Below are 26832 nucleotides of genomic sequence, written 5' to 3'. Positions count from 1 at the left end.
CACTGGTTTCTAATGCATTCATTTAAAAAAGAGGAAGAACCCACTGAATGAACTTAATGAAATAACTTACACATGCTGCTAGTCAAAACATTATTGGATCCATTAGAGCTGGTGACCTTGAGAGATATATTGGCATGCTTTTTATTTTTTATTTTAGCTAGCAAAGAGATATGCACTGTAGGTTGTTATGGAAATCAATTGCTCAGCTTTCTGGTTCAAAGTGCTGCCAGAGCACGTGAAAGCCTAGATAGTTAATTTAACAGCACAATCTCACTGTCAGTAAATCCACTGTGGGCAGCAGGAGATGAGTAAGCTATAGAAAGGCAGGTGCTCTGGGTCTCAAGATCACACAAAACAAAGGGTAAACCAAGCAATGCTCTTTCCTACAATTGTGTGAGCAGACAGGCAATATGACAAATGTCACTGATCCTCAAAGTGGCCGCATGTTTTCTGCAGCCGTATATGCAGAGCATGCCCAAGACAAAGCTTTTATTCTCCACTGCTGGAATTTCCTGCTCACTCTTCCAGCCCCCTCACCAATCGTCCGACATACAGCTGTTCCTGTCTAGTCAGCTGACCCTAACCTAGTGCTTACCTAACAAAAGTAGAGTATTTTAGTTTTTGATCAAAAAAAAATCCATCCACATACCATATGCACTTAAACAGTATTGCAATAATTAGTATAACTGTACAGTTCATTACATTCATGTTTCAAATGATCTTTTCCTTGTCTGTGTTTCTTTATGTTAAGTATTTTTTTATGTTTAATGAATAGCCTACATGTCAGACAATTACAACTTAAAGTCCATAGACCCCAAACAGCTGACAATGTGTATGCATGTCATAAGAAATATGTTTGGCATGAAGCATACTAAAGACTTAATAAACTCATAGCTTTGATCCACCCATAAAATTCCAGAACCACAGCTTGATGGCTTTCCAATTGATAGACAAAAGAAAACTTGTCTACCAAAGTGATGCATCTAGAATTTGTCTTACTGGTGTGAGGATTGATGTTCTGGTTTAATCTGGGCCTGAGGCAAGTCATATTATCTGATTGTATGGTATCTTGGTTAAATAAATACATAAATAATTAAGTGTACACATTAAGAAAGACATTATTTAGCCAAATAAGTTTTAGAATAATGAACCACACAGTCAGATTTAGAGTTTTTTTTCTGGATGACATAATCACTGATTGCCTGTAAACAACAATGTCTCTCTGCAGTTAGGTTAAATTATTAATATTTCTTTATTGGCAGACACCCTTATCCAGGGTTAAATTAATAATATATAATACATTTGTATTTAATACATTGTGTTTTCCTCAAAAAAATATTTGTTTTGATTTATAAAACTTAATATATAACTATTCACTACAGCAAAATATCCATATCCAACTACAGAAAACACTAATAGTTAGCTATATTGTTCTTCAGAGTAGAGTAATAGTACAACAATTATACTGGGAACTGACGGTGAAAGTAAATTAGACAACTATAGTAATAATAGTAGTAAGTACTGCTTTAATTACCTTCAGTAAATTACATCATGCAGGTACACAGACAGCTATAATAAAACCATGTACAGCAACTGGCAGTCTTAAGTACTTTTCACATTTACTACAGTATAATACATAAGCAGTGAATTAAGTAGGCCTAGTAAAATGTATTGATATAAAATACTACAATCAATCTTCTGCAGCATTATTATTTTATTGGCTTTTCCGACTCCAATATGAAATGTGAAATCCTTCGTTTTTCTCAGTTCTGTGATCGATCACCTTTGTTCTTAAAATTTCATAAAAGGATAACATATGTTCCCCACTCTTTGTTCAGTACTGACAGTCCTTGGTGATATCGTTCATTCTTGCTGTAATTCCAAAACAAGCATCTCACTGGTAGCTAACCTCACCGGCTGCAGACACGAAACAATCCTTGAACTGATCTTGCATTTGATCTGTTTATTTGGAGTGGCTGCTGGCTACCCGAAAAACCCGAAAAATCCGGTCTCAGCACGGATGCCACCCTCCCGGTTTGCTCCATTAAGTTTATAGCATGGGGTTTCTGCAATTTATAGTCATGAAGGAGGCTACACATGTTGCCAAAATCACAATCTGTGTATTTTGGATAAATCACATCTGTGATTCTAGACTTCTCATTGAACTTCTAAAATACTAAACTTCTATAAGCTGTGTAATATGGAAAACCATGCGGTTCCTGTTTTTCAGTTTCTGCTCCAACCTTCCTGTGTAATCAGTCCTTTATTCTTAATTTTACCACTAAATCTGGTGATACAAATCAACTAGCTCGATATCAACATGTAATACAAATTGTATATTTCTGGTCAAAGCAATTTTATTGCAAGCAGATACATCACATTAAACTGATTTATCTTTTTAAGGGAAAAGTGTACTTTTTTGGATATATTCTCTGAACAGTGGTATTCAAGTCCAGTTCTCAAGGGCAAAAGTCCAGCAGGTTTTAATAGCTCTGTTTACATCACCATCAGTTTAAGAAGAAGGAAGGGCTTAAACTGATTCCAGCCATGTATTACTTTTTTCCTTTATAAACCAAGTGGAACATGCTTAGACACAGTTTGAACATTTTGGGGGTGAAAAACAATTTTTAATTGACCTATAATATATTTATTTATTTAAGTTATTTAGGTTAATTTATTTATATCTATTCATACATTTTTAATAAACATTTTTATTTATGTTTTTATTTTTTTTGGAGAAGGGAGTTAAACTAGTAATTCCCTGCAATCTAACAGAAATAATGGTGATTTACACCATCCTGCTTAGTTCACCCTGGATATTCTCAGCCCTGTCTTTCTCAGAATCCGAAGCATCCCAAATCCTTAACTGCTTCATACAAGAAGGTGAAGCAAACTTCTCCTAGAGCTCAGTAAATCAACCTTGCAAAAATATTTAGTTCACTGCAGACATTGTCTTCACAAGGTTAATTTCAAAATAAACATAATATATGTGCTCTGCATTGTTAAAGGGACATTTATAGCACAATAGATGGAGCATTGGAAGACAGGAAACTGTTGGTTGTTATTGATTATTTTTCCTTTTTTATTATTTATTTGCCAGCACACGGCTGTCAAATCCCAGTCACTTCCCTACTGAGGAAAACAGGAAGGTTATAAGTCATGTGAAATGGTGTTGTCCAGTGTGGATGGTTAAGCAGCCAAGTACTTTGGGGAATGAACTGCAATTATAATTTAGTGTTGCATAAACTAAGAATTTAATAAGAAGCTGTTCATCTGAGTAAAATGCAATTCTTAATGCTGATATAAAACACAGCTGGCCCCTTTACCATCTTCCTATAATCTACAATCAGGCAAACTAGCCATATGGGTCATAGGCATGTTTTAAGCTGCAATCTAATGGCAAGTCCTTTTTCAACTTAACACTATTCATAACAGTTTTACTTTAAAAGTAGTTACAGTGCAAATATGGTAGAAGTGAAGTCAAATTTCCCTTTGTAAAATAGTCCTTTGGTGTGGATATGTTAAATGTTCTCACTACCACAGCCTTAGGCAAGATGGGCTTGCAAACCTTGTCTAGCCCATATCAGTATTTCTCACTAAGTATGGTATAAGGGTGAAAACAAGATGGCATGAACATTAAACTAGGTTCATTCCAATAACAAAAGAAAATGAATTTGTGATTACTTATCCACTATTATACTTAAAACATTAATATACCTTTATAAAAAAGGATAACAAATGGCATCAACAAAACACTTGCATCTCTCATGTCGATATTATTCTGCTCGTTAACCCAAATCAGCTTTAAAGAAAACTACTTGCTTTTCTTTGTATGTAAGCTGCCCTTATGTTTTGCTGAACCATAAAAAGTAAAAATTAAGGCACTTCTGAAAAGGTTTAGTTTTGTATAAATCTGAACGTTCACTATCTTTATCACATTTCTGTAGAGGCAGAGGGACTCACAAAATGAGTATCTTAATTTGATCTCAGAATTCATTCTCAATTGTCATTCTTGGATTAAAGTTTTTTGTGGCACCTGTGGGATACAGAGACTAATCCTCGCAAAGTACACAATGTTTTGATTCTGTAGAAAGACATCTCTGAATTCAACAGTGTTGTATCAATTGTTGTACTCATCAGAAGTGCACTCCAAGAGAATTAACAGTAGCTGTGAAGGAAGTATACTTCAGCTATACACTAAAGATGGCAAGTGCCTAATATTTTACCTATAAATGAGCCAGTCAAACAAATACATCATCATCCATTTTAGAACTGATGGGGGAGAAAAAAAAAAAGGAAACATCCAATTTGCAGTTTTAAACATAATTTAGCCATCTGACACTTTCCTGCTCAATGGCAAAAGTGTTATGTCTATGGCCAAATATGTGATGAACAACCCATGCAAAAAAATCACAAGGTCCATCAGGATCAAACGCACATATCCCCGGGGTGTTCGCTTACCAGGACTGTCCACTCGCTTGTAGTGGTAGGGGTTGATGCAGACCTCCTTCTGCTTGGAGCCAAAGGGGTACTCGCAGCACTCCAGGGGCTTGAGCTCGTGGTGGCTCTGCAGGTCAGGCCAGCGCCACACGCGGCAGTAGATTACGTGGGGCAGGCCCTTGCGGTGCGACACCTGGAGCCGGCCGTCCAGCGAGCGTGGGATGGTGACACAGTTGCTGGGTTGTCCTGGGCAGCTGAGAGCCTTCTCCAGCTCCTCCATAGCCCCCTTCTTCTTCTTGAGTTTCTTGACCAGCGCGTCCACCGCCTTCTCGGCCCACTTCTCCTCCTCATCGCCCTGCTTCCAGCCCAGCAGTCGTTTCACCGCCGGGCTGGTGAAGGAGAACAGGCTGGTGACGTTCATCTCCTGCAGCCCTCTCTGCTGCCCCGTGCCGTGGACACAGCCACACACCTGCAGGTCTCCGGGAGTTCGTGTGTTTTCCCCAAATGTGAGAGGCAGGAAAGGAAAGAAAAATAACAGTCCCTCTTGAAGTGGTTTGCCTTCTGTCCTTTCAAAGGATTACTTTTTTTTTATTATTATTATTGGTTTCTTTTAGCAGCCCGGTGGAAGAAACAAATGATAAACCGTGTTGTCCTCAGTTCTCACGACAGCTCCTGAGCTCAGCCATAAATGCACCTGAAAACCATAAAGAGAGAAGTCTGAAATAGCAATTGCTGACAGGAAGGCTTTTGTCAAAGAAGTTAGACAGTTCCTATACGTTCTGTTCTAACCTGATGGTCTCAAGCAAAATAGCAGCACACCCACCCGGAAGGGAACCCAGTGCAGGAAGCAAAAGTTAAAATTGGCAGAACATCCTGGTCTCGGGGAGGAATGAAGTCATTTTATTACAGCTTCTCGGAATCAACGACACTAGAGTCAGAGTGGTCAAACCATTGCCCTGTTCACACGCAGCCAGCCAAGGCAGTAACTGAACACCTTACATGGCTCTGAAAACTAGAGCCCCCGACACCAAATCTCCTAGAGTACATATTCATCGCATCTGAGAACAAGTTGGACGATATTTCCTAATCATTGACAAAAAACGATTCCATAAACAGTTTAAATGTTCCTCCAGATCTTTTTCTAATATCAAATTAGGTTTCTTTTACAGCTATAGATTTAAGATATTGACTTATTCACTATGTACTTACATTCTGGTTTGGCTGGTCACCCCAATTGTGTTATTCTATAAAACATATTTTGTTTGCTCAATTGCTTCACTGAAGGCTGTGTTTATAAAGCCTTTAGTTCTAAATCCCTAAATGACTACTTAATCATTGCTATATGATACAGTAGATATAACGACAAAACAAAACAATAAATACATTTTTTCAACACATTGATTATTGTTGTGTTTTGTCATGAGACACAAATGTCAATGAATGTGAGGGATCACATACAGGAAAATAGAAACTAAATGAATACTGTCACATGTAATGAGCATAATTTACATTCCACAATATTCCTATTATAGGTAAAGTATGACTGCCTTAAATATAAGGAAATGAGATATGAAATGTTAAAGAAAAATGAATATGTACATTTCTGCTACTTCCCAGTCACAATATTTTTTTAGGGAGGGAAGTTCATATGTACTGCACTAGCAATTATAGGTGCAATGCATTTAATTTAGCTCATACAGCCAAGGAAGCAATGGCATATCGTAAGAATTATGTTACTGCATGAACATGCTTCGATCAGCTGTAATTGCTGGTCAAAAGCACATTCTGTGAATCTGAAATATTCTTGGAGGGATGTGAGAAAAGTGGAATGCACTTTTGTGCATGAGAGAGACTTGCTTTATGTTTGGCTAAACACTGAAAGAAAAAATATATAATACAGTGACCTAGTCCTTTGAGTGATTCATAGAACACATTCAATCCTCGAGAGTTTTAAAGGGTACTTTTTATATTAGACCTCAGATCACTGCACGTCATTACTCATCTTCAGGCTTTTGAGGAAAAGTGATCTTCCTAAACAACAAGCCCCTACCCCCAAAACAAAGAAGAAAACGTTGGTTTTGTCAAGGCAGACTTGCAATGTGTTTGTTTAATTCAAGCTTATTGCCAACCATGAAAACTGAAAATGTGAAGCTCAGGAGTCACGAGTCAGTTACAATGCTAATTTATCAGACCAACATTGCAAAGTCAATCTACTCGTGTTTGATTTCAAATTAAATATTGCCGAAAATGAATGTCATCCATGTGCTTGAAGTCTTATCGCAGTAGATCTCTGACAGCAATCACTGCACAATTCAGTTTTCTCTCATGACAAAGACACCAACAGTTACCCCATTGCAATGACTGAGTTTTCACAAGTCGTTTTTTTCCTTTCCAATATTCCAAGTCACTGGACACTCACCAATTAAGAGTTGAGAATTATTTTTGGTTTCGTTTATCCCCAAACTCTGCAGACCTATGTCAACATTATATAAAAACAGGTGCTGTTTACAACAGGCCGGAGGAGAGAAGCCATCGCTATCATGAATCACAGGCACAGGAAAACAGAAGGGCCCTCCTATATTTAGCCCCCTGAAGCTAGCCCCCACTCCTACTCCTGCTCCCAATCCCGCTCTAATGGCTAATTTAAAATCAAGGGGACCTTCTGTAACGGAAACACATTCATATCCAAGAGCAGCATCAAAGGAAACATCTTTAGAGGAGATATCCTTAAAGCGACCAATGCGCACTCCCATGCAACTTTCCACATTGTTGTCTAATTCCTCTGGGAAAAGCAGGGGATTTATTTCTTTTTATTACTGAAAGAAAAAAAAAAACGGACTCTACAGGTGGACGACAGGAACTGGGTGGCTGTGGAACCAGTGGAACAATCAACTTAACCAAGAGTGCCTGACCATTTCCTCACTCTGAGGAGCAGCAACATCAGCATCGAGCTTAACCCCTTCATGAACAAACCGGGGGGTAAAACAGTAGAAGGGAAGGAAACTAGGTCACCGTGTTCTTTCTTTTACTGGGAATCGGGATTTCAGGACAAGAGGTTAATTTAATCTAGGGTACAGTGGGTGGAGACAAAACAGCTATGACCACAAGAACAATTTCAGTGGCCCAATAAAGTTGTTCACTTTTCTGGGACATTTCTTTTAAGCGTGTCTTTGCAACAAAGTTAAAACAGACAGATTTGTTTCCACAAAGGCAACCCACAAACAGATTCTTTTTTTTTTTTGTATTAACCACTGTTAAATTCATTTTTTCCAAATACTATTGGAACAAATTGTTAATGTCTCATTAAAAACATTCCTCTCAAATTCGATTTTTGTATTTAGAGGCTGTGCTCAAAAATCTGGTTCTAATGTAATGGATAACTGTATTATTCCTAGTTCTGTTCCTAATACAATGAAATGAAATCCAAACCTATGATACAAATAATTCCCCACTGAAACCTGAAGAGTCTTAATTCTCCGGTATTTATGAGTAATAAACAATATCAACAAATATTTTTTCTTTGTTAAAAATGACAGACTAGTAAACACAGGGCAAATAGACTATTCATATAAATCTCTGCAGGAGGATAATTAAATCTGGAGAAGTGAAATTAAATTCAAGTATGATTGCTTTGTGGAGTTACCCTTAACCTTTTTGTTGATCTTTGCTTTTTTTATAGGGAAATAACCAGAATCCTGGGCAGTAGTGCACAAGCCTGGACACTGCTCTCTCATATATTCTGGTGGGCACTTCTACACAGCAGCAGAGTTAGCAGAGATAACGTATAAATGTGAGACGCTCTACCCAGCAGAAATCTTACACTCAGCACGCTGCATCAAATATTTGAAATTCTAGCAAAGTGAAGCTTTCAATGCTAAATACTTCATAAAGGGTTCCTAGTAGATTACGTCTGCCACACATAAGCAGAATCAGACTCACACAAACACCTCCCTGCACACACTGTTTTCCTTTCCACTTCCCCTGTCAGCAGTCCAGGGCTTGTGTGTTCTCCCTGTCTGGTGAAAGTCTTTCAAGTGGGCCAAAGGTGATAGTCTACTCTAAAGCACGGACATCAATCATGCAGCCTGCTGGCAAATACATGTCATTTGCAGTATCTTTTCAAAATTGAATATTCTGTCATTCATTTTCACTTTTTATTCTCCAAAATAATTTGCTATTGTTTTAACTGTCATTTTAACTACCTACTACTATGCATATAGCCTGGCTTATATTTTATTATGAGTTATATTATCAGTAACATTACATAACAATTTCAGGTTTAATGTGATGTCCACTATAAACCCAATCAATTTATGGCAACTTTTAATTTTAACAGACCAAGCTATTTTGAGAGCAAAACCTGACATAAAACAATCTGAATGACTGAAACCTAAACCTTTGAACCAGAAATCCTGATTTAATCAAGCCCGAATTTAAAACACTACAAATAAAGAGCATCCTTCAAATCTGTGACAGTGCTGTATTTCACGTCTACTAAATTGTCAGGAAATGACCCAGATGCCAATCAGTGACATCACATTCAACTACCATAGCCTATGAGGAGAGAGGTCAGTATGGCTCATGGTTTAACATCTGGACTGGTCTTTACATTAACCTACAGTATTTCTTTGTGTTTTAATACTGCGTAGGTAAGGTATTATATTATATGACAAATTAAGTATCCTGAAGGTTTAAGTGTTTAAATACAGCTAGGAAATTGAAGTCATGCAAGATTGCCGTCTGTAGCAGATAGCAGGTTGTCATCACACACAGACCTTCGCTTCATCACCACATGTCCCATATGCCCCCATTAGCCTCTGAAAGAAAAGCCTTCAGGTTTTAACTCATTCACCATGGAAGTCAGTCAAATATTAGAAATGTGTCTTATGAATAAAAAGGTTTGTGCATTTTGTGAGAGATTGACATTGGCCGTGGGTAAATAATATACAGGCCATTCAAGTAATCACAGAGCACTTTCAAGGTGGACATTGGATTTTGCTAAAACCCTCTTCTTCGTTACCAACATTTAGTAACATTTATTTTAGAAGAATTTATAAATAGTGCACATTGAGTGTAGAGATTTAAAAACAACACGTAAACACAAAAAAACACAGCAAAGAACTTCTCCTGATACCCATCAAGTTTTGAATAAGAGAGTTTACATTCTTCCTGGGGAAGAGCCAGTTATATCCAAGTCATTGACCCCCATCGCTAAAGCAGGAGCTGGAAATGACCCGTGACAGGAGAGTGCTCTTCAAATGTAACGGACAACTCACTGAGTCTCTAAGCTCGTCAAACACTTTCAGTTAATTTGGAATACCTCATAATACCACAGCCACAACAAAGGCCCTCTGTGTCACCTCTCTTTCAATCAACATCCATCGCACACTGTAAATTCAAACTGCTGCAGCAGATCTGAAGGAACAACACAGAACCTGTGTCCTCATGTGAGGGAAGTTCAGAGTTGGAAGCCTAATGTACCGAGAAACACAAGAGACCACAGACCAAACCCCTATGGATGGCGATTATCAGTCACAAGCAGTAGGCAAAATCCCTTCCGGTCATTACTTTTCCCCACTGGGAAATCAATTCAACTTTCAATGTACAATTCTGCCTTCTACACAGAAGGACACATCATTCCACTATCTTGTAGACTGGTTCTTCAGTCTGATTTTGAAGTGTTACCTTTGTATCTCTACAAACCATTACTGTCTTGTGATCCCTGTGACTTATCATAATACATACAAATACAGTGAAGTATCATAAATCATATAGAACCTTTTCAATGTGAATGACCAGTTAAAGCAGATTAAAGAAAAATACTACTGCTATGACTCTTACTACTACTTCTACTAATAATAAACCTCTTTCAAGTAAATAAGTACAATCAAGCTCAACGATGAATATAAAGTGAAATCTAGATCAGAACCAATGGTGCTGTGGTGCTGGGGGACCAACTTGCAAAGCACCAAAATATTTGTCATAACAGCATTGTAGTATTAACAAATTCTGAACACTCATGGTTTTCCAGACCATTCTTGTACAATCTAATCTGAAAAAGACAGCGAGACTTATTGTGTCTACTGAAACTATTTTAAAAAGCAATAAAACACAATATAAAATGAACTGCGCTCCCAGTTTCCTGTATTATGAAGAGATAGTGCCTAACACTTGAATTAGGAATAACCACAAAAACAAGCTGAGGAGCCTTTAAGTCTAAACAACTGTATAGAGTAATAATACTATTACGAGTGCATACTATTTTTTCTTTCCTGTCAGAGGCCATATTTATCCTGCTAAGTTTTTTTGTTTTGTTTTTTAAAGATACGACCAATTCCAGATGTAACTTCAGATCAGATAAATATATTTTTTATATTAGTATGACATATTGTTTCTAGAAACTAATACATACATTTATAAACTATAAAAATGGCCCTAATACAAAACACGTCAAGACAGCAGTAAAAATACAGTTACAATTAGAGTACATCTTCCACAAAATTGGGGTATTGTACCGAACTCACATTCAAAGGCAATTTTTTTGCCCCGTCGATTCGTTTAGATAATCAAGTTACCCCATTATTGGGTCACAACCCCACTCTCTCCCCACAAAAAATAATTTAAAAAAATAATAACGTTAAGTGACCTCTCCTGGGACAATGTAACAAGATTAATCTGTACTTACATAGTAATGATGATTTTTCTGTGGAAGTCATTAAACACTTGACTGTAAATAACACAACTACAAATTAAGTTATCGGCACCAGTGTGCATATCGCATGCTTCAACCTCTTTTTTCACACACACTCCACGGTTCTGCGTTGGTCAAGATAAAAGTCAACAAGACGTAAATAGCCTAATAAGACCACTACTTTTACAGAAGTATTCTACTTCCTTGTTGAATGTAAAAAGAACAAGAGACAGAATCAAGAAATAATACAAAACAGCAGCAGCCCCCTGCCATCCACATGTGATTTCCTGGTCTTTTCACGTGCTTGTGGTCTAATGACCAGGCTTGAGCACCAGGGCTGGATCATACGACTTTGACAAGCTGACCCCTATGTCATCTCCATGTATCATTTTGCACTGGTTCAGTGCTGTAAATCAATTTAGGATCTCCTGTATGTTGAGGAGGCAGTAATGATGCTCTCTCTGCAGTCTCTGGGGACTCTGCATTATACAGAAGTTACATTATTTATAAATGCTAGATGGTGCCTCCATTAGTCTCTGCACAAATGAGCACTTCCCTATAAATCGAGCTGAAGTACACGAAAATGTTGTTTAAGATAGGAAACCACTCTGCGTTACACTACTGCTTTGCATAAACGGCAATTGGCATGTCCCTCCTGTGAAGTTACTTCCCCAGGTACATTTTTGTAGCATATGTATTGTTTTTCATATGGGAGATGACAAACTGAAGATAAACTTCCACATTTGTGAGTCAGATGTTCCTCTGTAACTCAAACTCACAAATTCCAAAAATACATCCCCCAGCATATCTTCACAGTGTTTCATACTGTGGGATTTTAACACCAGCTTCTATCTAGACACCATCTCATGACCAAACGCACAGCTGAAATGCACCTCAGCACTGTGCCAGGCAAACACGGTCTGTCTCATCGGCGTGCAACAGGACAGGAAAAACTCAGCAGACTGGCATGCATTTTATATTCATAGTCTGGGAGTGTAGCACTGGAATGAGGAGGAGGTGAGGCGGGGGCATGGGATTTGGGTGGGGGGGGGGTGGTACACAGCTATTCATTCAGCTAAATGACTAATTGTGCCAACTCAGATCACAGATCATCAGGTGTTTGGGTTTGGATTTTGACCATAGTACTTTTCTTATGAGAGATGGGAACAGGGATGTCCTATAAGGTGAAGTGTAACGAATCTTATCGTGACATCATGAAACCCACAAGCTCAGCTATGCATCTTGAACAATGAAGTGTAAAATACATGTTGCACTACATTGTAGTCCTAGAACAAGCATCTTGATCAAGCATCAGGGTTAGTCCAGCTCTACAAGACAAACCTGTCAAAAGCCCTTTATTAACAGTGAACAATGATAGTACTGGTTATACAAAACAATAGCAGGTATTCAATAAATGTATCATGCACTCCAAAAGATACACAAATCTTACATGCAGTCTTTAGTTTAATTTTGATTGCTATCTTTGTAGTTATGTTTGCTGAATCCACAGAATTGTGTGACTGCATCAAAATCGTATAAAACGAATCCTGGTCAAGCAATCTTAACAAACTTTTTGAGCAAACTATTATGGAAACATAAATTGGACAGACAACACATAACTAATCAGATTAAAAAGAAAATTGATATGACAAATAATAAATAATATAAATCATCATCGTGGGTCACCAATGATAACAGAGGACCCAACTGTCCAAGCTTGTCCATGTAATTCAAGAGTTGAACGTTCAAAGCTCAAATCATTAGAAACCATGAAAGATGATCAACTATCTCAAGCATGTAAGCAAAGAAACAACCAAATACAATTTAAATGCAACCCAAGGACGACTCCCTGTCCTTTGGGGCATCTGCTGCACGGTGCTGACTGCTGTCAAATGCTGCAACTCAAAGTAAACACGTGTGCATATATATTGCAATGTTTAAATATAAATATTTTACTTTCCAAATACAGTAATCATAATAGCTCCACTTACTTGTAATAAAGATGCTACAAAACCCAGTACTAACCAATTCTCACACCTTGACAGCATTAGTTTGCAGCAGCAACAACACATGTGCTCAATAGTAAGATGCACCCAGTCTAATAAAGCAGAGACAAATCCAAAGATATGTCAGGAATAAGTCCAATATATAGGACTTCCTCATGCACAGATTTTAATTTGATACTGGTATTAAGTCACGACTGTTTTTTGTGCAACTATTAATTGCTCTTCATTTTTGAAAGACTGACAACCTCGGGCTTTTTTTTGGCACACACATCTACACAAAGCTCATATGAATAACTTTTGTATCTGTCGGATCATCTCGGAACATTATATTATGCACAAACGCAAGATGACCAACAAATATCAGATTATCAAATCAGCCATCAACGAAACACCCAAGAAGATGGACAACAGGTAAGGATAGCACACATTCACAGCTAACCAGAACATACTCCTGTTGTGTGTGGGTCTTCATCAGCAAACTCGTTTCAATATTAAAGCTGACAATGCGTGCAAATGTTCAAACAGTTCACTGTACCTTAGTTAGAGCAGTTCGGTCGTGGTGGGGGGGAAGTTTCGCAAACTCCCAAAACCCCCCAAACCAGCAACAAACCACAACTCAAACCTCTCGTTACGAAAGTTGCTTCCCCCGCCTGAAAGTGAAGCGAAAGGGCTGCAGGTTGTGTCCGTCTCTCGCGTCGTTCAAGCGGAAGAAAGTTGCCCCATCCCGCCCGTCTGCCCGGCTCCCCGCCCGGCGCACAGCTGCCCGGATTGATCCGGCCTCTCTGGCGTCAGCGAGTCGGGAGCCGCCGCACCCTCCGCCCCGCGATGCGTATCCTGCCGCCGGGGCAGAGCTGGGGGGCGGTCGCTCTCTGCTGCCCCTGCCGTGCCTGCACGCTTTTACACGGGCAAGACAGCTCTTCAGATGCATGTGATTTGAAACATATTGTAATGTAGGGGCGGAGAGAAGGCACTGTAGCTGCTGCTGCTTCCATGCATGCTGTTTGCTCTATGTCCTGCCATCACTTCCTGTCTCCGACAGTGTATGATATAGGACAGATGGACGGATGAGACGCAAAGGCTTTCACTGATCCCGAGCATGTCTGTGTATGAAGAGTCTTGCTGCAAAGTATAGTTTTATACACAAGCTCCCTCTAATGCTTGGGAGTCCAGAAGCACACAGTCCACAGGTGTCCACAGGTCCACACATGCTAACACAGACTCAGACACTGTATGCATATTGGACACATAATGAATAATTGACTTTATTTATGTTTTTCCAGGAATAAAATGGGTTTGATATGATTTGTAATTGCATGAGCATTTATGTGGTATTGTTCTTAACTTACTTTTTTTTTTATCATGTTTTCCTTTTATAAAAGTTCCTACATACTAAATTAAATATATGGTACTATTGTCATACATACATAAATCAGCAAAACAGTACAATCACCACCACTAGTGCCTATAGGTCAATTTCTCAGTCTATATTTTAACCATTACTCATATTCTTGTATATACGCCAATATTTTGTTCCCCTTATTTATTCCAGGTGAACAACGAACATGGCCTCCTCCTCTAAACTGAGCTCTATTCCCCACTTGAGTTTGTAGAACAAAACAGTTTAACTTTAATAATTGGTAGAATTATGTATGTTGATTGTTGTGTGTCTTTATTAAAAGTACAAAGCATTAAAAAAAGACAATACTTCCAGTTTAGAGCAGGGGGGGGGTATCAAATTCAGTTCATGCAAAGCCCTGGAGTACTAAATGAATATGTGAACTAATTGTCTTTTTAGTTAGACTTTAGTTAGATTTAAGATGTTGGGGGGCGGGGCGGTGGGGGGTTGAGCAGGCATTTTGGTGCCTTTCTTAAAAATGTTTTACTTGCCTATTAAACTGTGATATCTGGGGTACCTGGGTGCACCCGGGGGAGGCAGCTGCCCCTCGGATTCCTTCCTAAGGTGATTCCCCCTGTATGTGACCACTGCTGCAAGACAGGGCTGTAATAATTGTTGTCTGCTTCCTAATTTGCTGCAATTCTTTTTTTTTTGTGTGGTCAATGCATCTCCCAGACCCCACAAATACAATGTTGCACTTTGTTTTGCACTTATGTTGTAAGTCACTCTGGATAAGGGCGTCTGCCAAGAAATAATAATAATAATAATAATAATAATAATAATAATAATAATAATAATACAATTTTAAACCCCTGTGCTCATTCAGTTATTGTTTACTTTTCATATAAATGAATACAGTTGGGCTTCTCCCCCTGGAGACATCTGGTTTAAAAGCCTTGTTCAGGGGAATTGAACCCCCATTTCTCCAATTATCCACAGCTCTACCGCTTATATTGGAGAAACTACATTCTAGACCAGAAAAAAAACCCACTTTCTTTTGTACCAGCCATTGATCAAGGGGAATCACACTTAGAACATAGAACCAACTTTTAATATTTTTTTAAGCTGTCAGATATATCACACTCATTTGGTGGATATCAATACCATTGAAAAGGTCACCAGAGATTGGGACTTGTTCAATGCACGAAGACAAACTATAAGCATCTTCAGTGCAATCGATTTTTCCTGTTTCTTTAATGTAAATGTGTGTATAAACGCAAAGCCAACATGCGATCCTTTTAAGAAAAGTTAGTGACAAAGAAAAGCCCAGGCTACAGGCAACACGTACAGTAGAACAGCAAATGAAAGGCTGATCTGTGCAACGCAACACATTTAATTGCGTTAAGGAAGCCTATTAAAAAACATCCCATTTAGAATAAATAAATGTATATATTCAATGCAATGTGGACAGTATAACACCAGATATCTGTGGGAATGAAAACGGAACATGATCTGCATCTTAATTTATGAAACCACCGTATTTAAGCAACCCTTTTACTGGCTGTCCAGGCAGCTGATGTGTCTTCATGCATTTGCAATCTCTCGGCTAGGCTGTCAGTCAAGTGCAGTTTCTCAGTGGATGTGACCTTCCCACACAATTATTTTCAGTAGGTCAGCTTTTCAATTATTTTTTTCTAGAAAACCCTCAAATTAAACATTTCAAACACATCAATTTAGTACAAATGTTTGGACTGCTTGGGAAATTGACTAAAAGGTTTCCATACTATACTTAGTAGAGCATGCCATTTTTTTTTTGTATACTTTTGATCAATACGGAGGAATTAACTTATACACAGTTAATTGCTTTCACTAAATTGTAATGTAATGCATGCGATTTACTTCGATTAACAGGTAACATGCCCTCCTTTATTTAATTCGTATCATTGCAATTAGTACACTTTTTAAATAAAATCCAATATCTAAAATACTTTATTTATATATAACTATAGTTATATGCGTGTAAATGGACATTCTTTCATTACTGTTTCTACTTGTAATATATGAGAGAGACATCTGAAGGAGGGGTTTCTGGCATATTGAAGCAGGATAGACTGACATTAAACATAAAAGTTAATAAAACCACCTGTTGTATAGCTGCTATCTGTGCTCGTGTTTGCTAAAAAATAAAATAGCCGTTGTTGTGATACGGTTGTTGCAAATTAAAGTCTTTCTTTTGCTTCTTCTTAGATATTATTACAGACGAATATATTGGATATATATACTGACGTGCTTACTGACGTGATCGCACAACTTAATAGCCCTATTGTAGCAAAACTAAAATAAGTCGGACATATGCGGATATATGAAAACGACGACTCCGTCGTCGTTTTCATATATCCGCATATGTCCGACTTATTTTAGTTTTGCTACAATAGGGCTATTAAGTTGTGTACGCCATTTATCCAAACAAGCAACAACTGAGCGGCGGCACTATTTTCCCTCCGCGCCGGCGGAGGACGGCCCTCCGGCGCGGTGACGTCACGGGCCCTGGCGACAGAATGTCTGAGTGAGAGGCGCGAGCGCTCGGCTGCACGTGAATGCGGGAGCTGGGAAAACAGCGCGAGCCGGGAGCGTGCGCAGGGGGGTGCACATGCGGGGGGGGGGTCTTTTCCTGCGGGTGTGCGGGAGTGGCTGTGTTTACTGTCACACGGCGTCTGTGTGCGTGATGTGCCGGAGGTGATCGTGTTTTCATCTAGTGGCTTAGATCATGCATTTTGCGTTCTGTATCTTTCATTCATTTGTGGATGCAGTAATGCAAATATTTGAACACATCAGCTAGACTTAATATCAGATGCGTAAGGGGTTACATCGGATCCAAAAGACTAAGACATTAATGTATTCATTTTATGTTAATTGCACCTATAGGTTGTAGTAAAACACACACACACACACACACAAATGCTTTGGTGATTAGTTGACATGACCTTAAGCTTGCCACAAGTGTGGTATACATTCTGTGCTGTGGTGTTTTTCAAAGTTAATGTTTATTCATTTTCAGTGCATGTTTCATTGGTACTACATTGCATATATTGGACAAAACACATGTTTAGAACTAAAAATCTTGATTATTTAATTGCCAAATATTATGTGAAACAGACCCACCCAGTGACACTCATTCCAGTTTTTGAGTGTGGAAAGGGTCAGTCAGCCACCTTGAGGAGGTGATTTAATTGATTTATTGTTATTGTGAGATATATATATATATATATATATATATATATATATATATATATATATCATCCATCGTTTACAGACATTGGACCTGTTTAGAGTTAATGATGTTTGAAATCTCTGTTGTTCAAATGTAATTAATACTAGTTGAACTCGAGTAATGGTCATTTAATATATATATAAAATGTCTGATTATATATACACACACACACACACACTGAGTGTTCAAAACATTAGGTACACTTGCTCTGTCCATAGACTGAGGAGATAAATCCAGTTGAAATTTATGATCCCTTATTGATGTAACCTGTTAAATCCACTTCAATCAATGTAGATGAAAGTGAGGAGACAGGTTAAAGAAGAATGGTTAAGCTTCAACACAATTGAGACATGGATTGTGTATGTATGCCATTCAGAGGGTAAATGGGGAAGACAAAAGAGGTAAGTGCCTTTGAAAGGGGTGTGGTAGTTTGAGTGTGTCAAGAACTGCAACACTGCTTAGTTTTTGACAGTTTAAACAGACATTAATTGTGCAGTATAACATTGGTGCTGAAAGACCCATAAAATAACTCGCCGTACCTTGACATGAATGGGGTATGGCTTCTGACGACCTAACAGAGTTCCAGTTCTTTCAGCAAAACTGAAAACTGCAGTTACAGTGGGATAAGGAATGAAAACACTGGACAATGGAGGATTGGAGACACGTTACCTGGTCTGATGATTCCTGGTTCCTGCCGCTTCATGGTGATGGGAGGACTAGGCAAGGATTGTCCAGGAATGGTTCCACGAACATGACAGTGAATTCAGCTCACTGCAGTGGCCTGCTCAGTCACCAGATTCCAATCCACTTGATCATCTGCGGGATGAGATGGGAAGAGCTATTTGGAGTAGAGATCCACTACCAGCCAACTGGACACAACTGTAGGAAGCATTGGAGTCAATATAGGCCAGCATCCCTGTATCATATTAAAGTATTGCATTCAAGCACAACCAGTATGCTTGCAGAAGTGCCCTGACATTTGATGAAAATATATCTAATGCAGCCTTCCATGGTGTGGAAAACATATGATACTTCATGTTGTAACAAATCAATCTCTGAAGAGGATGAAGCTCAATTTTCCACTGTGGGCAAATTACCCACCTCCTTGCTTTACTGGGAGATGGGCAGTTTGCCTGCAATGGAAACGAACACCTGAATGATACTTTGATAATTGATTCTTAGGGTTTGGGTGCAGGTGAATTACTCTGTGGCCCTCACAGTGAGAGATCACATCTCCTTAGCAGCTGAATGAAACCTTTCTGGAACACTTACAGTAAACTGGTTTATGTCATTTGTTTTTATCAAAATAAATACTAATGTTTGAGTTTGTGGTGAACGTTTTAAGGTTTCTACTTACTTTTCCTTTACTGGAAAACCCTATTTCTGTCCTATGGAAAAAGCCCAGGAGCAGGGAGTAGGGACTGCAATGTTAGAGGACACACTGGATGTGAAATAGGAAATCCAACTCATTAACCTTTTGATTTCCCACAAGTCAAGATTGATTGGCATTTGTTTAAATGAAGAGTGTGCTATTTGTAAACCAGACCTATGTAAAATGAGAGCTCTTGGTATTGCCCCAGTTCCCCACAGACCATTGTCTGGATCTAAAAATCACCTTCAGGACTGTACACTTCTTTTTTGCTAGTGATCCCTAGAGCAGCAAGGAGGGTGGTCTGTTCCCACAAGGGTAGGGCCGAGGTATGTGGCCACATTTGTGGAGCTGTGCCTGGGGAGGCCCGCACAGCTGCTGTGGACACTTTCACAGAATAAATAGAATAGATAGTTTCAGTCTGCAGGCCTGTCAGTCAGACTCCCATAACACTCCATCTCTATCCAACTGGAAAAATTCAGTGGCATATAATTGAAACACTTTAGACACTATATACACACATAAATAGCATTGGCTCCCTGTCTTCAAACACAAGGAGGTCTCAATGAAGGTAGATTTAATAATGATTTCTTTCAGTTTTGTTCATTCCCTTTTTTGCAAAAGACTAAGACATTTTGTGCTCTATGAGTACCAGTGTGATACCTGAGTATTTTTCATTGAATTGTCTTTGGAAATATAACAGACATGTTTTATCATTTTCAGTCCTGGAGCAAATATGCAACAACTGTGGTTGAAAGAGGGGAAATGGAATTTATACCATAAGACGGCAAAAAGATCTGAAGGGATTTAAAAGATTATATATATCTATGTATGTTGATACATAGTGTATATATATATATTTGTGTGTATGTGTATGTATGATTATATATATATATATATTTACCATTAACTATTAACATGTAATTACGAGCTAAACTTTCAAACCTAAGTATCAGTCTTCCCCTCCTAACCTCTGATTTAGTTAAATGAAAAACTAAATATCTGTGTCTTTAGATAATTAGATCCCCCTCTAAATATACATATTGAGGAATATTGCTACAAAAAATATATATAACCAAGTGAGTGGAAGGAACGTGTAATGTGATTAGAAATCTAAACAATATATGCGAGATTGAATTACCTGCATGTTGTCTGTTGCAGGATCAAACAACCTTAGATTGGCACATGAAAGTGGGAAATGTGTGAGCAGCAGAAACATGTCAGTCGGTTGTTCTTCAAGGAAATGAGACAATATTATTGGTGAGGGTGGATGAGAACCCCATAACTCTTTGTGTAAACATGTACCTCCTATTTTCAGTGCTAAACATTGTATGTCAAAGCTTTTTGTCAAAACATTAAATTATGTGATGTCACTGTACTAACAATCAAAACTGGATAACAACATCACCAATTTAATGGTTATATAGTTTTTGGTACCAACAGCAAAGACTCAGATATATTGTTACTTCAGAATGCAATTATTTGCTTGTTTCATTTTTAATTTATTCTGTTTGCTCTTCATTTTATTTAAACAAGCTTTGTGCTGAGATGAGTTTCAGGTCAGACGCCCTCTGTCCCTGACCTCTGTTGGCTTGAGGGGAGCATTGAATAATTCACAGAGATGAAAGGTCATAGGTTCCCAAGCCTTTCCACAAAGGTAGCTGAAAGGCAACACAAATAGTTATTCATTTATTTACTGAAGCCAATAACCAGGGAATTGCTCTGCATACTTAACATGCACAATGAAAATGTTTTCTTGTTCTGTGAATGGTACAATTAAATTCTATTCTGTATTAACAAAAAGAAGTGAGGAAACAGAGCTGTGGACAAACCCTAGCTGAGGATGCTCTTCACAGTTATACATTTTTGGTATTCTGAAAGAAGCCCCATCAGCAGTATGTTATATCAAACAGATGTTATTTAAAAACTAACCAGTGAGATCATCCCCACTCCAGAGAATTACACATCAGGGAGAGAGCAAGTACTGTAAGTGATAGGATCATGACATCACCTTTTTTCCTTTATAGTGTTGACAACGCTCCTAGGGGCAAAAAATAGATCCAGCCCAAACAAAGCTAGTGACCGTTCTAAATTAATCTTGTTTGAGAGAGGAGAGGGAAAGGGAGATTTAAGAAATACCGCATTTCAGTCAATTAGAAAAGTCTAGAATATTACATCAGCCATTTAATGGGGTAAGATACATTAAAAAAGGATACAAACACAAAAGGGTGCCAAAAGGGTTGAGATGTACTATAAAAAAGGATAATTTAAACAAGATGCAAATGCAGAGAACTTCAAAACCCTGTCATGATTCATTTCAGAAGTATGCAATAATATCAGACCCATTTCAAATATCTCTTAGAGGGATAATGTTTAGTTATGTTGCCATTGTAGAAGGCTAGAAACAAAAGCTTCTTATGCCTTGGCTTTACTTTGTATTTCAACTTAAAAAAATATGAACCACAACAAGTCAAGGCAGACATTACTTACTTTTTACAAACAGACCATTTTTTTACAGATGTAATAAACAAAAAATACATCTATTATTATTATTTGTATTATATGTTTTATCCTGAATTACCCAATAGCTCTTTTTTCTTCTCTTTTCTCATTATTTTACTAATGGATGAATAAAAGAAAAGTATGCTAGCCCAAAAACTCAATCGACTTTCTATTGATTTACACCTGTGTATCGCATCATAAATCAAGCCCTTAATGTTTATAACTGCAACCATATCTTCCGGCACAATATAATAATGAGGTGAACCAAACCTAATGAGCCTTGAATTGGGACACAGTGTTGTATATTTCTGATGTGACAGTGCAGTGAAGTCTCTGGCAACTGGAATCTGAAGCACATAAAATGATAATTCTGTTACAGAGGAAGGGACGTGTCCAGGAAGAAACACACTGAGTGCCTGAGAAAGTATTTGACCGTGGAGAAGAGTGAAAACATTCACACCTATTTCGCCTACAGTAGGAATGGAAGTAACAGAGTGCTGCTCCTGACACATCAAAGAACCCTGCCCGAAGACATTTTAGTGGTAATTCACTTTCAAATAAACTAACCTACTAGGACATTCATCTAGGTACAGTGAGACACAAAGGTTTATTTCTGTCATACAGCCTAGACTCTATAGAGCTTTGTCTTTTAGTGCACTTTGCTTAACTCTGACTTACTTACAATACTTTACTCCCCTGTTATACCCTGCTAAAAGTAATAGAAAGGGAGATATGAGCATTTAGTAAAGGGTAAAATGTGGTATGTCCCACCCACGTGATACACTGAGACCTCCATCTTTGAAATCCAAAAAGGCAGTCTGTAAATAAATCCTATAATTAGAATACATCACTTTTTCAAAAAGTATTTTCAATTAAAAGAAAATAACACTACAAACAATACCTATCTATTCTAGTATAATATATTATCACTATGCATGTGGTCCTTACTTGCCAGAAGATTACATGACAGCTTAAAAACTTGAACTATGCATGTAACTAACAAATTAAAAACAAAACACAAACAAACCAAAAAACACTACAAACTGCACCTATTTGGTACCAGTGACCTTCAGACCATGTACTGTCACACTGTAGCCTACAATCTCATTCGAGCCCTGTTGTGAAATAAAGGGAAACTTAACTGGAGTACACCAGTGGCTTTTATGCACAAATAACCAAGTGTTATAAAACTGTTTTATCTATGTTGACATATACAGTGAAAAAACTGATGGTGTACCAAAAACAGCCTGATAAGTAAGATCGCTTCAATGAACCATCGAACATTAAGTTTGTGCGTGTGTGTGGGGGGCTGGTAGGCCTTGCACTGAGATCTGATTGTTGTTGTTGTTGGGCTTTGTAAATCTGAAGTGTGTCTAGACTGAGTTGCGCACCTCCAGCATTAAAACCAAGAATGTTATGGAAGTATGATATTGACTGGGCAGAAGCAATGTGACCATATGTCAAATCCGGCTGCAACTGAGGTTTTGGTCGTACAGTGTTAGTCTCCAGGTCTCCCATGTTCCCACATCATCCACAAAGCCACCCCTGCTCTCTGTAACATCATTACCCCTACCCCCCTCCCTAGAGAGTCTCAGACGGTGACCTGCTGCGAGCAGACCATTGATCAGTGCCAATTAACAACTGCACTTTCAAGACACTGGGGCTGCACTACACCAGCTACAAGCATTTGACCTTAGATAACCTTATATATCACTTTACAATTCCTGCGAGAGAGCATCTGATATCTACTGATGGGTTCAATCCTCTCTCGGGAGAGCTCGGCGGTGTTTTTCGCCTGTACTGTACATTCCCACGACAATACCCAGAATCAGTCAGCTGGGATTGTTTCTCTTCACAGAATATTTTCCAAAAAGAAAAATGTGTGGGACTGTTCATATAAAACTGATCTTTACACCTATAATAGATTTCTTGTTGGTATTAAGACAAAATGCAGATGAACAACAGGAAAAGCTAAAGAATAAAACAGCTACCCCCAGGGATTTTGTTAGAATGTCTGTTTATTTTGAATGTGGTCAACCATCAACTGAAAACATAACATCATACATGATTTTAACTGTTATTAACTTCAAGGGTCAATTCATACTAATTCAAAATCCTTGCTATTCGGTCATTGTATAATACTTATATGCGCCAAAACATCTGCACTATGGCGCCATGCCAGTGTCCCAAATCAGATTTCTCAGTGTACTCTCCATTGTCAGGAAAGATGACTTCCACAGAGTCCCTCCACACCTACTGGCACATTCACCGTGGAAACTCTGTGTAAACACTTACTTGCCTTGTGACAAATATGGATTGTGTGTGATGTGTAAGTGGTTGCGGTGGGGGTGGATCAAAGTTGTTATCATTTCCAACCAAAGAACACATCCAGCTCTGTGTATGTCTATACACCGATCAGCCATAACATTATGACCACCTGCCTAATATTGTGTAGGTCCCCCTTTTGCCACCAAAACAGCCCTGACCCATCGAGGCATGGAGTCCACTAGACCTCTGACGGTGTGCTGTGGTATCTGGCACCAAGACATTAGCAGCAGATCCTTTAAGTCCTGTAAGTTGCCAGGTGGGGCCTCCATGGATCAGACTTGTTTGTCCAGCACATCCCACAGATGCTCGATTGGATTGAGGAATTTGGAGGCCAAGTCAACACCTTGAACTCATGATTCATCAGACCAGGCCACCTTCTTCCATTGCTCCATGGTCCAGTTCTGATGCTCATGTGCCCATTGTAGGCGCTTTCGAGCTGCAGTTTTGGAGATGCTCGGACCCAGTCGTCTAGCCATAACAATTTGGCCCTTGTCAAAGTCACTCAGATCCTTACGCTTGCCCATTTTTCCTGCTTCTAAACACATCAACTTTGAGGACAAAATGTTCACTTGCTGCCTAATACAGTGAGGGAAAAAAGTATTTGATCCCCTGCTGATTTTGTACGTTTGCCCACTGACAAAGAAATGATCAGTCTATAATTTTAATGGTAGGTTATTTTAACAGTGAGAGACAGAATAACAACAAAAAAATCCAGAAAAATGCATTTCAAAAAAGTTATACATTGATTTGCATGTTAGAGTGAAATAAGTATTTGATCCCCTATCAATCAGCAAGATTTCTGGCTCCCAGGTGTCTTTTATACAGGTAACGAGCTGAGATTAGGAGCACTCTCTTAAAGGGAGTGCTCCTAATCTCAGCTCGTTACCTGTATAAAAGACACCTGTCCACAGAAGCAATCAATCAATCAGATTCCAAACTCTCCACCATGGCCAAGACCAAAGAGCTGTCCAAGGATGTCAGGGACAAGATTGTAGACCTACAAGACCATCGCCAAGCAGCTTGGTGAGAAGGTGACAACAGTTGGTGCGATTATTCGCAAATGGAAGAAATCTTGTTAATGATCTCAAGGCAGCTGGGACCATAGTCACCAAGAAAACAATTGGTAACACACTATGCCGTGAAGGACTGAAATCCTGCAGCGCCCGCAAGGTCCCCCTGCTCAAGAAAGCACATGTACAGGCCCGTCTGAAGTTTGCCAATGAACATCTGAATGATTCAGAGGAGAACTGGGTGAAAGTGTTGTGGTCAGAGGAGACCAAAATCAAGCTCTTTGGCATCATCTCAACTCGCCGTGCTTGGAGGAGGAGGAATGCTGCCAATGACCCCAAGAACACCATCCCCACCGTCAAACATGGAGGTGGAAACATTATGCTTTGGGGGTGTTTTTCTGCTAAGGGGACAGGACAACTGCACCGCATCAAAGGGACGATGGACGGGGCCATGTACCATCAAATCTTGGGTGAGAACCTCCTTCCCTCAGCCAGGGCATTGAAAATGGGTTGTGGATGGGTATTCCAGCATGACAATGACCCAAAACACACAGCCAAGGCAACAAAGGAGTGGCTCAAGAAGAAGCACATTAAGGTCCTGGAGTGGCCTAGCCAGTCTCCAGACCTTAATCCCATAGAAAATCTGTGGAGGGAGCTGAAGGTTCGAGTTGACAAACGTCAGCCTCGAAACCTTAACCTTAATTAATAAGGATCTGCAAAGAGGAGTGGGACAAAATCCCTCCTGAGATGTGTGCAAACCTGGTGGCCAACTAAAAGAAACGTCTGACCTCTGTGATTGCCAACAATGGTTTTGCCACCAAGTACTAAGTCGAAGGGGTCAAATACTTATTTCACTCATTAACATCCAAATCAATGTATAACTTTTTTGAAATGTATTTTTCTTGATTTTTGTGTTGCTATTCTGTTTCTCACTGTTAAAATACACCTACCATTAAAATTATAGACTGATCATTTCTTTGTGAGTGGGCAAACGTACAAAATCAGCAGGGGATAAAATACTTTTTTCCCTCACTGTATATCCCACCCACTGACAGGTGCCATGATAATGAGATTATCAGTGTTATTCACTTCACCTGTCAGTGGTCATTATGTTATGGCTGATCAATGTATCTTTAACTATATACATTTCACACTTCACATACATAGCAGTACAAATGTACTCTTTAAGGCCAGTCAGTGCCATGCCAGGTGACAATGCTGTCAGGGAAACACTTGGAAATTGTGATTACAGCTAACGTAAACTCACAAGTGATATAAGCATCTTCTATGTACTTCTATGTGGATACAGTTCAAATGTAATCAAGTTTGATGAAACAGCTGCTGTCAATTAATATTGTGGCGTGTATGTGCATTTTCCTGGTTTTCAATATCAGAAAACTCCAGAAATGTGTAGTTAGATGAACAGCATTGCATTTCAGTAACAGAAAGTTCTAGACTGTTCTTTAGTTCTTTTTTCTATGGGTTTTCAATGTATCCTATTACTTTCAATCATAAAAGTCTCCAGAGCTCATACATATTCAGCAAGTGCTTTTAGCTATAGTTTCACTGACTCGTAGACAAAGCTAGAATTCTCTTGATATGGACATATGTGTGGAATTTAGTTGAGAGGAGGTTCCTCAAGCTAGCTATACAAGTAGGGATGAAACTCTTTGTAGAGAAAGTTGCTAAGTTGTTATGGTTTGGCGTTGTTGTTGAGCTGCTGAAGTGAATGGAAATGAAGGATAGGAAAACTCCACTGTATGAAGGAAATTAGGAACTGTAAAGACAGCAGTTGATAAAAGCAGAAGTTACACCTGGGCTAGCGGAGAAGTTGAATTTTCCTACAGCTGATATTTACATTTTGTAAAAATAATCTTTT

General features: G+C 38.8%; 1 protein-coding gene across 2 annotated transcripts in view; it reads right to left on the bottom strand.

Annotated features, from left to right (window-relative positions):
- The window catches only part of smad1 (SMAD family member 1), a 30306-nt gene extending 16385 nt beyond the window's left edge, over positions 1-13921 (bottom strand). The window contains exons 1-2 of one of the 2 annotated variants that reach the window (XM_066718428.1): positions 13673-13921; positions 4462-5134 (exon numbers count right to left, since the gene is read on the bottom strand). In XM_066718428.1, coding sequence (XP_066574525.1) covers positions 4462-4861 — 400 coding nt within the window. In that variant the 5' untranslated portion in view covers positions 4862-5134; positions 13673-13921. The remainder of the gene's footprint in view (positions 1-4461; positions 5135-13672) is intronic. The other variant, XM_066718427.1, reaches the window with a different exon arrangement.
- Positions 13922-26832: the final 12911 nt, after the last annotated feature.

The sequence above is a fragment of the Amia ocellicauda genome, chromosome 12, assembly GCF_036373705.1.
Source record: "Amia ocellicauda isolate fAmiCal2 chromosome 12, fAmiCal2.hap1, whole genome shotgun sequence".
Lineage (NCBI taxonomy): Eukaryota > Metazoa > Chordata > Actinopteri > Amiiformes > Amiidae > Amia > Amia ocellicauda.
Note: the sequence above shows the minus strand (reverse complement) of the source record. Positions and strands in the feature narration are given on the sequence as shown.